This window comes from Alosa alosa, chromosome 11 (assembly GCF_017589495.1).
Source record: "Alosa alosa isolate M-15738 ecotype Scorff River chromosome 11, AALO_Geno_1.1, whole genome shotgun sequence".
NCBI classification, from domain to species: Eukaryota; Metazoa; Chordata; class Actinopteri; order Clupeiformes; family Clupeidae; genus Alosa; species Alosa alosa.
This window is the reverse complement of record NC_063199.1, coordinates 9,630,602-9,643,773: the sequence shown is the minus strand read 5'-3', so window position 1 is coordinate 9,643,773 and position 13,172 is coordinate 9,630,602. Positions and strand designations below refer to the sequence as shown.

Here is a 13,172-nt window from a genome sequence, read left to right as displayed (position 1 = left end):
ATGTTAAGCCCGCCTAACAACTCTATACACGATTTGATAGGCCTGATAGAAGTTTAATTTTCCGAGCTCACAAGCCAACGGAGAGTTGCTAGACTAGCCCTGGCAGCAAATGTAATTTGTTGCCGCTAGGGTGCATCTAGATTTCTAGGCTAGAGGAACCCAGCAAAACCCTAAATTCCCCTACTGTATTGACAGACATGTGTGCAAGCAACATGAGATAATAGGCTACTATCCGTGGAACAAGCTCATATTTAATCAAGGCTCATGAAGAAAGCCTTAAGAAGCCCATTTGTTAAAAAAGAAAAGCTAACTGTGCCATCTGTGGCTTATGGAATTGGAGACTGCTTGCAAAGGCGACAATGTGGGGAGGAAAAAAAAAAAAAACAGCCACAGACTTTGTCTGGCTGGAATTACACCATGTTTGGTCTACGGCCCTCTGAGCCTCACACTGAGAAGTCTGGGGGCTATGAAGCAGAAGGCTGCCTTACTGAACATGCCAACCCTTAACCCCCGCTGATCTTTATCAGTCGGGACATAATACTGACCTTCAGGCAGGCAAAAACAAGCAAAAAGATTTCAATTACCGAGAGCTATGCGGAGACAAAATGTTGATAGCATAAAATCAAAATTATTTTCTAAAAACTTTTTTTGTTTTTTAAATGCAATTGCTGAAGATGACAACAAAAGTTGATTTTAAACAACTAAGTAAATTAAAGCCACATGATTTTCCTTGTCTTGTTGCCACTAACTGACCTATACAGACCAACAGAGGCTGTTAGAACACTCCCACCTAGCCCTTTTGTATAAACATGTTATGGAGGAGAAGCTGAAGTGGTCAGTCATTTCTACACAACCTTTCAACTTATTCTGTTCCTGTTATCTGCTTCCCCCTGGTTACCCAATCGCATTCATGTCAGTGAGCACACTCGCAACACCTAACCTTACACTTCACTGCAGCATTACATAATGTCCTCTCAAGCTTAGTCAAACCAAATGCCGACTAACAGAGAATGGGGAGTTAAGGGGAGGAAGTGGCGTTTCTGGGTTTTGTTGTGCCTCAGTAGGCTTGATGGTGCAAGAACACTTGTCCTAGAGCACAATGTTTGCAACGTAACACTATGCAAAACATTAGCCACTTTCTGTAGACAACTAGGCCAATTTTGGTCTCTTCAAATTCATTTTGATGGTACATGGTCATGCGAAGGTTACAAACATACCAGTTATTCCCAAGACCCCTGCAGACTATGCACTGTTGTTCTGTTGTCATGCCAGAAGACCCCAGTTCACACATTGGCAAGTTTTTAGTGCCAACTAGACTGTTGGTGACATCTGAATGGTTTTGTATGCTTTGTAGTAGTAAGCTGGCTAGTTTCAGACAAAATATTTCATAACGCTGCTTTAAATAGTGAATGTTAGCCTCGATTGCAAAGGAACTCTGATTACAGAATAGATGAAGCAGTAGAAACAGGAAGGGGAGAATGTCGGCCCTGTGCTACTCTTCCTGGCTCTCATCGTGTCACAACCAGGTTCATCTGCAAATTGCTTCGCTCAAACACAATTTCTTCAATTATGTAAAACACACACAAACACAACACAAACAGCCACACTGGGAAAGCCAACTAGCTGAGACATGACTTCTACACAGTTCCACTGGCAACTTCAGGTCATAAACATTGTCAGAGCCCTAGGGGCAGAGCGTGGCTATGTCAGGGCCAATGTGCCTTGGAACAGCGAGCAAGGTCACCATTATGCTTTCCACATGAACTTCAGATTGCGGATAGGCTCTGTGAACTCTTCTTTTGCATACCAAGACAAGAATGCCAATAAAGCTATTCTGTTCAGGTAAACATGTCTGCTCCTTAGGCAGTTTGTGTAACAGAATAGTTTTGGGTGTACCTGCTTTGCTAAAACCACTGCGACTGTGAGAAGGCACTTGCTCAGAATCAGAAGGTGATTAAAGGCCCCCTGTTTTCATAGTGTGCTTGACTACACAGAACATGGGCCTAGTCTTAGCATGTTTATTTTGATTTTATTATTTAGCAAAAATAATAAAATCTAACAGACCCACAGTTAATTATTTAATTTCAAAACCTTTAGGCTATTTGTAAGCAATGATACAGATTTACAAGAACATTTCTGTGGATTGTCTATCCTTATTATCACACAACCATGCACAAAAAAGTTTTGGAAATGTAAAGAACAAAGAGGATTGCCATTATTACCTGTAATATCGGGACTGCAGGTATGTAGAGCAAACAGCTTTAGAGACATGGCTGGCTGAGCCAAAGTCAATGACTTTGACTTTGTACGGCTGCCGCACTGGGTCCACCAACATGATGTTCTCAGGCTTGAGGTCAGCGTGGATGAGGCCCAAGCTCTTGAGCTTTTTCAGCGCCGTGGCCACCTGCTGCAGCACAGGCCGGATAACCTTCAGTGGCAACGGGCTGAACTTGTTCTGCTTCAGGAAGTCGTACAAGTTCTGCTCCAGCATCTCGAACACCAGACAGGTGTGGCTGCGGTGCTGGAAGCACTCGAAGGCTCGCACCAGGTTGTGCTCCTCTGCGTTCTCTCTGCTCAGACGGGCCAGGATGCCCACCTCGATCTGGCCCTGCCGCGCATACGATGGGTGGTTCTTGAGGATCTTGATGGCCACAATATCGCTGGTCCCGCGCTTCCAGCATTTGACCACCTGGCCGAACGTTCCACGGCCCAGGAACTCCAGCACCTCGTAGGTGTTCTTCATGGAGCAGAGCACCTCATGCTGAACCAGCTGATAGTCCCCCTCTGCTGTCCCAGTCACGGCCCCACTCCCAGTACCACACTCTTTAAGGGGCACCACCGCTGCTGCTGCTGCTGCCCCTCCGGCTGCGGTCCCTACATTAGTTTGCAACATGGCAGGCAGAGCGGAACAGTCCTCTACTATCTGCATGGCGCTTGTACTGTTCTCGAAAGCCCCACCTTTACGTTTAAGCCCACATCTCACAGGCCTGTCAACTGTGTCCAAGTCTTCGCTGCCGTCCTCCTCCTCGCCTTGCCAAGGCAGCCCTCCCCCTCCAGCACTGCTGCGGCCACTGTCTCCTCCGTCCGATCCGGCCGCTGCTGTTGCCGTCACTCCGCGGCTGCCCTCGGGCCTGCCCTGCTGTACTGAGGCCACCTCCTGTGAGCGAACAACTTCTTCAGGGGGGTCAAGTGCTGATGACAGGTACTCACTCGGCACCACTTTCTGGGGCACAGCCTGCAAGGAGTCCTGCCCTGCTGGGGTTTTACGAGTTGTTGACTCTTCAGTCTCTGAACAAGGGACAATATTAGTTGGGCTTGCAATGTCTAGATTAACGCCTATCACATATGTTTGTGGGATCCTTTCATGGTATGCACAGCGACTGAGCACAACTCTGGGTTTCTTCACATTGCAAAAGGCACTTGTCTGGGTTTGATAAACATGTGGTGGGTACACCAAAACCTGTGAGGCCATACCTGAAAAAAAAACAACAAAGTTTTAACATCTAACTTCAGTGTAAAAAAAGCAGAAACAAGGTGGCAACTGGCAATACAGCTTTGTTTCTCACCAAAACACCCTCAAGAAATCTGCTTAATTACATCAACAGTTATAGAGTAACCTAAAGTTCCACAACCCACAACGAGGAACAGTTTTCAGACAATTCCTCATTCAGAGTACAGTGAGTACAGAACAGTTCTTCAGTGTAGAACATTCTGTGCTCATGACAGAGGAACAGGGAAAAGCACAGTGCAAGGCATGTAAAAAGTGTCATGACGCAAAAGTCAACAAATTACATATTAAAATCTTTCTGATTTGCACATCACACTAAAATGAACTGAATCGAGTCATTGAAAATAATTCCACAAGCTGAGGCACTGAGAGCAAGTAGGCCTAATGTCATTCCTTTCCAATTACTGGCATTCTAGGTCACCAGTGAGAGCATCTTATAACAAAATAATAACAATCCAGAACGCTGCATAGCACCTCAGTTGCAGATAACTGTTTTAATCACAGTAATGATAGCATTTAAAGCTATTAGTTTATCATAAGAAGTGGAAACCCACAACCACAAGCAGTTGTTATATGTATTGTTGGAATATCTTGTCATTGCGAATTACTTAGATAACATTTTAAACATTGCATAACATAGGACATTCAATTGTGTTGTCAGGCTTGTTTGCAGAACCTATGGAGGGAACTAAAGCTTTTTTCTCAGCCAAACAATGTCACCTAAGGAGTTTGTTAAACATTTAAAGGCAAGTGCGGCAATAGTCAGCTGAGGCAGACATTTAACGTTACAGTTTGCATCTTCAGTTTGCGAAGATTAACCAAAACCCACTGGTGTCACTGTCACCTGTACACACGAGATCATTTTGAAAGGCATACCGGAACAGGTGGTTTCAAAAACGACCCTTCAAAAATAACAGTAAGAAAGGCCAAGTGAACTGCCTGAGTGTACATGACTCTAATCTCTAGTTACATGCATCTAACTGAGCTACTGTATGTCCCTAAGCCCAATACACGTTTGAAGTGGTTTACCCTGATGCATTTGGTGAACTTAACTAGCTAACGTTATCGACAGAATAGCTAGCTAACCACACATAGCTCGCTGGGTGATTTAGTTGGCCATGTTAACGTTAACGTTACAATGAAGAATTACGAAAAGCATCGACAGCATATGATATCAATCAGATACCAGTTATCTGTTGACTGCCTAATCTCGAATCACACGTGACATCCAAAACAACAGAGGTGTTGACACCATTCTTGTCATAACATAACTCATCCAAGTGGCTAAGGTTAGCTAGTAACGTTAACATCTTGACTTAGCTTTCCTATCTTGCTAGCTACTTAACTGCGTAGCCTGTTTTCGACTGAAAGTGCTAACGTTACGATAGCAGGCCTTCATTTGCTACCAATATATGTTAATGTTAATAAATATTGACATAATCCTTACAACTGCTTCTTCGTTCACAGCATAAATCACTCGCTTGTTACGTTTGCTTCCAGTAAAATAATCCATTTTCACAACTTCACAGATAGTTGGCCAGCCAGCAAGCTAACGTTAGCTGGATAGTCATAACTTACAATGTGGTCCTGGAAAACGGAAAATGCACTAAGCCACAATCTATAACCTCCTTTCACGGTATTCATTATTCTACATGATTTTGATGATAAACTACGTACCTTCACAGGCCGTTACGATGATCTGAACTCCAGTCTTCTCCGAACATGTTAAAGAGTTAATTTTTACCCGCACCATGCTCAGTACGCCTGCCTTGCTGCCATCTTGTCCTCCTGGACAACAGCGGAGACATCGGCGTCGACAAAACCCTAACCCCACACATTTCTAACTTCGTTTAACTCTCATCTTTAGTTTTGAGTAAAATAATCACAGAGCCCATGCTGTAGTTAAAGACCCCTGGTTTGTAACTATGTTCTTCCAGTTTGTCCTGGTGGGGAGAAAAGCCCCATAATTACACTCTGAAAAGACTGACAGCCCAAACACAATCCTCCGTCCGCTGTCGCCTACCACTTCCCTGGTTAATGTTCAGACAGCGTCGCTGGTTTGGTTGCTGACTGACTAGGTAGCTACAGCTACTAGCACGCACGCCACGTTCCGCCCAATAACTTTAGCGCTGCTCCCACCCAAGATAACATCTTGTTCCCACCCAACTTCACTGAGAAGCGTAGCTACAGAATCAGCATACCACGTCAAGTTTTTAGGCTGCAATATAACGCGGTTTGTGCGTCATATTCTACACTGTTAGTATTTTGAGCAAACGCTTCCAACTATGTTGTCCCATTTCGGAATGAGATGTGACAGAAGGGGCAACAGGTGTGTGGAGTAGTCCCAAAACCAACTGTTGCGAACAAATGTTGACAGACGTAGCATGTGTATGAAAATAGACGTGCTCAGCTCAGTTATAGTCTCAGAATTTCTGCTCGCGTATTTTAGTTAGTGTGATTAAAAACAGCAAATATGATATCTGCCGAATTTGGTACCTGGTAGCCTGAGAACATTGCATTACAAATATTACAAAGCCTAAATATCAATAATCGCCTATACCGCTTGATGGTCCCCCATACACATAAAAATGAATTTTATCTGTTTGTTAGTTGTTCTACTGGCCCACAACACAGGTCTAGAGCTTAGCAGAATTTGTTACATCAACAAATTGCTGATATCGAAACTCGATCCTCTTTATTGACGAACTTGCATATGGGCCAGAATTATAAGCATGAAAAGTGAACACATATTCATAAATCGATGAATGATGAGATTGCGACTCACACTGCATGTCTTGTTGTGTGTGCTTGGTTTCCATCTAGTGTTCAAAATATGAACTGCACATTATCTTGCAAATTCAGACCCAGCAATCCTAAAAAAGGTAGCCTACATTTACAAAATATCAGACAAATTTAGACAACTTTTGCAGACATATTTATTTGGATGATGCGTTCAGTTTAAATACCATGTTTGTATTATTGCAGTGATAAATGTTGGGGAATGGCGATATTAAGAAACTAGTCAAATAAAGGTAGCACACAGTGCTCACTCAATAATAAAAGGTTAATCTATAAATAACAAGTGCAAAACAACACATTCCAGAATTACACTCCAGGAGTATAAAAGATGGTTTAAAAGTCAAGATAAAATATTTTGACCTTGTGTTGACCTAAACACAAGCATTTCAGTCATTCCAGTTTGACAACAGGATTGGCGAAATAATATGACTGATTCATTACATCTGCCCATGGCCTAAGTCATGTTCTTGTACAGAATAATTCCCATCCTAAATACGTATGCTGTGCAACAGAATGCATGTCTTTCCAAGTAGCCCAATAATACGGCACAGTCTGACCACAAATACACTTACAAAGACAATGTGAGGTGGGCACAGAGTAACAGGAATACTGGAATAATGAATACCATCAGAGTCTGTGGGTGCATTTCACATACAAGTTGATAACATTTAGTGAATTGTGTTATCTCTAATGGCATAGAAAGACAATAATAAACAGAAGATTGGCAACAGCAAAGCACGCTAAGGCACCAGTCAATAAAGTCAATACCTAATACCTCTTCTCCCCTTTTAAAACTCTTCCTATCAAATACAAATCGCCAGAAAATCCCCCCAAAAATTCAAAAGATCCTTAAAAAAACAAGAAGAAGGATGGTTAATTTCCAACCGTCCATTTTGTTGCGAGTGCATTATACATCAAGAGTAAATGTTAGGAGTAGTTAATGCAGGAGTGTTTCTTTATTTCATATTTTTGCTGTCACACTGGCAGGACTGCATGCCTACAGTATAACTTAAGGGAAAGCCAAGCTAATGAGATATAAGTGAAGGGCTCACACTCAGGTCTCAACTTTAGCATCTTCCTTATCTTTCAAGATGTCCTGTAGGAGATCCTGGTAGTGAGGAGAGTAGACCAGCTTGTTGAAGTTTACCAGACGGCCAAGCCGGACCACAATATCTTCCAGCTCTTTACTGATGGGCGCAAGCCCCCCCGGCAAGGCTACAGGACTCCTGTGGGGACTGGACTCCAAAAAAGCCAGCAGGTAGGTTTGTATGCGAGAGTCTGTGGAGAGAGTCAGGTGTAAAAGACGTACTGTACATATGAAACAAGAAATAAAGCAGGAAATACAGTGTGCATTATATTAGGTTTTCATTTTTTTGAAAATGTCATACTTTTTAGTCAATAAATACAAGCATATGCACACCTATAAGCTTCAAAATAGGGTTGTCAGGGCTGTTGACTGCAGCAATCTGGCCTTTCAAAGCATTTTGCCGGTCGCTGGGGAAAGGAGAGAAGGCATGCTTTGCCAAGCATTCCTCCAGCTCCACACACATCCGTTCCCCTATGGTTGCAAAGGCCTCCTCTGCATTGAATGAGCTGTAAAACAAAGACATCAGTATAAAATCACTTACGAGCATGTCACCGATGCCCACAAGACCATTCTGTTCAAGGCAAGATGCCCGTGTCAAACTGCATGTCTTTACGAATATGCTGTTGACTTACGGTGTATGCCTCTCAGCTAACAGCACTCTGACAGTATTCTTCAGACGGTCCATGAGGCCTGGCAGGCCCGAGATGGCCTCTCCAGCGCTATTGTATACTATCAACAGCACTGATGCCACTGTGGTGATCTGCTCCAATTCCAGCTGCATCTCTTGGAATCGGGTCTGGTCCATGAGCATTGTCTTCATGCATGATGTACAGATAAGAATCAATGAGAGAGCACGAGTGAGTCAGGAGAATGAGGACAGACAGAGGACCCATTGAGTCCTTTTGTTACTCTTATTTAAATAACAGTTTTTTTTTTTCTTTTTCCATACAGATTTTATTGAATACCGCATTTTAAAATGTTTGCAGGTATTACCGGTACTCACCTCAGGGAAGGGGGAAGCAGAGTGGTCCCACTTGAGCAGGCTCAAGTAAGCATGGTTGTGTACAGATAGGGGCTGAAGGCTCGGGAATCTTGCTCCTGCCACATCACTTTGCTCCTCTCTTGTACTTCTCAGTGCATTTGCTGAATCCTCAAGCCATTTCCTGGTAAAATCCAAAGCATCTGAAAAGCAGACAGTCTCACTCTGTTAATGTGCCACTCACTACTGTGCTGTTGGCAAGCCACTCTAGTCAATTAGGCCTGATATGGTGGGGCAGGATGCCCCAGCTATTAATGTCATGCTGCTTACTTGGTTGTTTTTCAAGGAACTCCTGAAATTTCTTCCTCTCATACTCAACGGAGTGCTGTAGTAGCTGTGGACGGATGCTTCTGACGGCAAAATTGGCCATGTCGATCTTCATTTTGTCCAGAACTAAAAATATAGCCCTGGAATATGAACACATCTTCTGTTAAGCAACAAGAAATCTCATATACAGGCACATGTCCACATGAAAAATAATACTAATGTAAAGAATGACTTCCATTTATTTCCAAGCTTAACTAGTAGATCATTAATTTAGCCTGGACAAAGTACAATTACATAACCTCCTTTATTACATCTGTCCAGGTCATGTTTTCTGTGTCTTTTGTTTTACTGCCTGTCTGACAGTCAGCAGGATTACGCAAAAAAAGAAACTTGGTGGGGGATGTAGCATGATAATGATAATTTGGAGCAGATCCTAATCATAAGGCGGATTCAAAAATTCAAAAATATTATATATATATATATATATATATATATATAGGCATTTGGCCTAGGTGGAGCACTGAGTGTGCTCTCCGAACACCCTTCTAATGTAATTCTAAATTTGAAGGCATCTACTGCTAGCCTGACGAGCCAGACCCACATCAAGATGTAGGCTCTGGGGACTCACCATTCGCAGTGCTCAGTCCGAGGGGCGGGATAAACGGTTGACTTTCAAATTCCCTCTATGATAGCGCTACAACTCATGAGTCCCATGCGTTTTCCCACCAGCAGAGCTAGTTCGCTAGTTGATCAAACTTTTGCCAACTTAAAAAAGCTTAACTCGTGTCGCACTGTTCGCCAGCAGCAGCATCCATCTTCTTTGTTTTCAAGTAGCAGGGAATTCACGCCGAACAGTCGCTGTGTCATCATTATGTTAAGCCCGCCTACCGACTCTATACACGATGTGATTGGCCTGATCGAAGGTTCATTTTTCCAGCTCGCAAGCCAACGGAGAGTTGCTAGACTACCCTGGCTGCAAATTACATTTCCTGCCGCTAGGGTACGTCTAGATTTTGAGGCTAATCTACTGCTATGTAAGGCTTAAATCTCCACAATCTGCCATGCACTAACCCATCAATCACCTTAAACTAAGAGAAAAGGCAAAAGCCGTTGTCGTACTTCAAGAGTGGTACAGTATCGGTGATGTCATGCAGTTTCTTGACATCCTCATCTCTCATGGGTGCGCAGAAGGCTCCCATCATGCCAATGATGAACTGAGCCACTCTGCCGATGTCCAGAGCTCCCTTCTCAGCCTGCTGCTGGATGAGCGACAGATCCAGCACTTCCTCTATCTGTCCCCGCAGACGGCCCTGTGTCGGCATGAGGAACGACAGCAGTGTCTGGTATGACAGGAGAGAGAAACACAGTTTAACCTTCTCTACGGAACTGGGTATGTTCAGTGTGTGTCTACAGTTGAGTCCAGAGTTGACAGGATACTCGCCAGTCTTTGACAGTGTGCAAGACTTGCGGAAAACCAACCACAATCTACCTTCTTTTATTGCAACACTGAAGTAAATATACAGTACTACAAAGCACAGAAGTGGCAGAGGGATTTTGCATGTATACTCCTACCTCTTTGATCTCTCCAACCAGCTTGATTGCATGATCATACATTGGAGGATCTTGATTCAGCTGTGTTTCAAGACTATCCCAGAATGCCTTGTGCATGATGTCTTTTACTCTTTTTTCCAAGCTGGAAATAAAGTAATTTGTTTTCATATCACAAACAGCACTGAGTGTTTATTTGATTGCACCCCAAGGAAAAAAAAGAATGAATGACAAGCCGCTTGGCTCTCTCATCAGTCACAGTCTTGAGTCGCAAAGCCTACTCATTTAACTGAAAAAAGGGGGGGAAAGCTGGGATTGTTAATATGTAAAACAATTACATACAACTTGGTCTATTCACGACACTCACGTTCCTTCAGCTGGTTCAGGGGGTTTCACTTGGAAGGTTCCATTCACTACGATCTCGTGAGCAAGCGCCATGTTAGTGACTCCTTTGGCTGTCTCCATGAGCTCCTCAACAGATACAAACATGGGAGGGCTTGCTATAAAAAAAAAACATTGGACATCATGTCATGTCATTTCCATTCAGTTAAAAGTCCAGAATAGTGAATGAATGACAGAGGACAGATGAAGTTAACACCTACAAAATGTTAAACACACATTTGATCAGTGGACTACTACAACCTACTATCCTTACAGTAGTGTAGTAGTATAATTGAAAGCATCTCACAGTTTTGGGCTGAGATGAGGCTATATAACAGTATGATAAGTCCATCCTTATTTTGCTCTTGTTGTTACTGCAAACACAGCCCACTTAGGCTAAATATTCAAAATATGGAATATGGAATGATGAAATATGGAATATCGAAATATGGAATGATGAAAAGCACATCAGAAATGTATCTCCTGTAGTGCCAATTATAGAAGTGACAAAATGACTGGACTATACTTACACTGAGGATTAATTCTGTGGGGACTTGGGGCGTTTCTCCTCATTCGTTTCTGTACAAGCTCTTCAGGAGCATCAGTCTTGTCTGTAACATTCCCGGAGTCTCCTGAATCAGTTGGCTTATCTTCTTCATTTGGGGGCTGATTGCAGTCCTTTGGCATTTTGCACTCAGCGCTGAATTGATTCTAAAACCTGGCAATAACACTCAAATAATTAAAACATTGTATCAACATCCATCCCCACCTAAGGAGTCACATACTGTTGCTTGTACCATTTAAAGCAGGGGTGGGGTGTCAGACTCATATTAAGCAATGGGCCGGATTTTTTGGAATGAGACCTCGTGGGGGCCGTCATTGTCACGGTCATTATCATTTTTCTGTGTGGGTAACAGATTGTTGTTTGATGATATACTCCTTTACTATAATCACATATTATGAGCAAACAAGTACAAATCATGTATTGCTATCATATACTGGTCCTCCCATATCAGTTTTTTCAGCATCTCCATTCCTGAGGATAGTTTGTAGAGCTAATGATAGAAGATAACTACATTGAAAATAACTATATCATGTTCTAATTTCCCCTTCCTACCCAAAACATCTGGGGGCGCCGTATGAAACCTGCTGGCGGGCCGGATCTTGCCCCCAGGCCTTATATTTGACACACCTGATCTAAAGGATTAAAAAGACTTTGAATTTAACCCAGATATGTCATGATAGATGAAAGCATTTGTCTGTAGCTCACATACAGTTTCTAACTGTGGGCCAGATCCACACCAGATAGAGAGATCATTTAACATTCTAAATACACGCAGTGTTGTTAACTAGTCCACAAATTTGGCCCGGGTCAGTCTCCATCACTCAACATCAACAACATGTGTTTGAAACCGGTCACCGTGCGGACCATAGACAGTAAAAGAGAGGTGCGGACCCATTTCGGGCCGGCTCGTTTGGCAGATGCGGTAAAGATCCGTCCCAGTATGGATTAGGTACTACTATTTACTTTTTTTTACTATTCACTATCACACTGTAGAAAAGTTGAGGATTTGAATAGAAATGCCATGTCATCATGACCGACAAAACAAAGGAAAACACTGGAGAGCACTGCAAAGAGACTGGCTCTGGAGACAGGCACTAGATCATCATCACTGAGTCAAGCTCTAGCATCTTCTTTGTTATTGCGTAACCGCTAACTCAATTCCCTGGGCAAATGGCTGTGACAACTACAACCAAACATTGTAGGCCTACAATACTTCAAATTGGCCAATGTCTCGGTCCTGCACTGTGGAGAGATCATGGAAACCAATCATTCATTCACAACTTAACGTTAATTGTCTAACATATTAGCAAACGGCAACATCTCGTAACGTTAGGCTACGCTTGCCAGAAGCGTTATGAATTTGCCAAGGTTTGGTGAAGGTTTATTATAACAAGTAACGTTAACGATGGCATACGTAGCCTACCACATTGACATAATTCAGTATAATTCATATTGGCCATAGAGGGAATACGTTATGGCTCCATTAGTTATGCCACAACGCTAACGTTACACGTTATCAAACATCCTGAGTTGGCTACCCGATGTTTCCCTGAAAATGCGGTTATCACGGACACATTGCAACTACATTACCTGATTAATTCTAGGCGTAATGGGAATCCACGAGGCAGCGCAAGTATCCGAGAGCAACGTCAACGTTGTTTCTAAAGACAATATGTCCAGCCAACGTACATGGTTTGCTAGCTGACGCTAGCTTGTTAGAACACTACCTCACGTTTAGCTGTTATATTTACGGAAGTCTTGAAATAGTGCGACGTTGTAGTTTTTGAACAAGGATTGGTTCGTAACCTGGGAGAATTAAGAACTACAGTTCCCAAAATACGAAAAATACCGGCTAGACTTTTGCCCCACCTACGTGAAAAAGAAAAAGAAAAAACTCGGCTGGATTTCTGCAACATTGCAATATTTCGCAGTATTGACATTAAATGAACTAAGTAGGCTATAATTTTGATTAAATTGT

General features: G+C 42.8%; 2 protein-coding genes across 2 annotated transcripts in view; both read right to left on the bottom strand.

Moving 5' to 3' along the window:
• The window catches only part of hipk3a (homeodomain interacting protein kinase 3a), a 36,299-nt gene extending 30,653 nt beyond the window's left edge, over positions 1–5,646 (bottom strand). Inside the window, 2 exon segments of the mRNA XM_048257179.1 lie at positions 2,223–3,474; positions 5,186–5,646. Of these exon segments, the coding sequence (XP_048113136.1) occupies positions 2,223–3,474; positions 5,186–5,261 (1,328 nt within the window). The 5' untranslated portion in view covers positions 5,262–5,646.
• Positions 5,647–6,420: 774 nt separating this feature from the next.
• On the bottom strand, positions 6,421–12,926 carry tcp11l1 (t-complex 11, testis-specific-like 1). The gene is made up of 10 exons (XM_048258100.1): positions 12,785–12,926; positions 11,160–11,347; positions 10,616–10,748; positions 10,273–10,393; positions 9,820–10,040; positions 8,704–8,840; positions 8,398–8,576; positions 8,027–8,208; positions 7,728–7,900; positions 6,421–7,585 (listed from the first exon to the last, which is right to left on the bottom strand). Exons 2-10 carry the CDS (start codon positions 11,314–11,316, stop codon positions 7,362–7,364), a joined length of 1,527 nt encoding a protein of 508 aa, XP_048114057.1. The 5' UTR covers positions 11,317–11,347; positions 12,785–12,926; the 3' UTR covers positions 6,421–7,361.
• Positions 12,927–13,172: the final 246 nt, after the last annotated feature.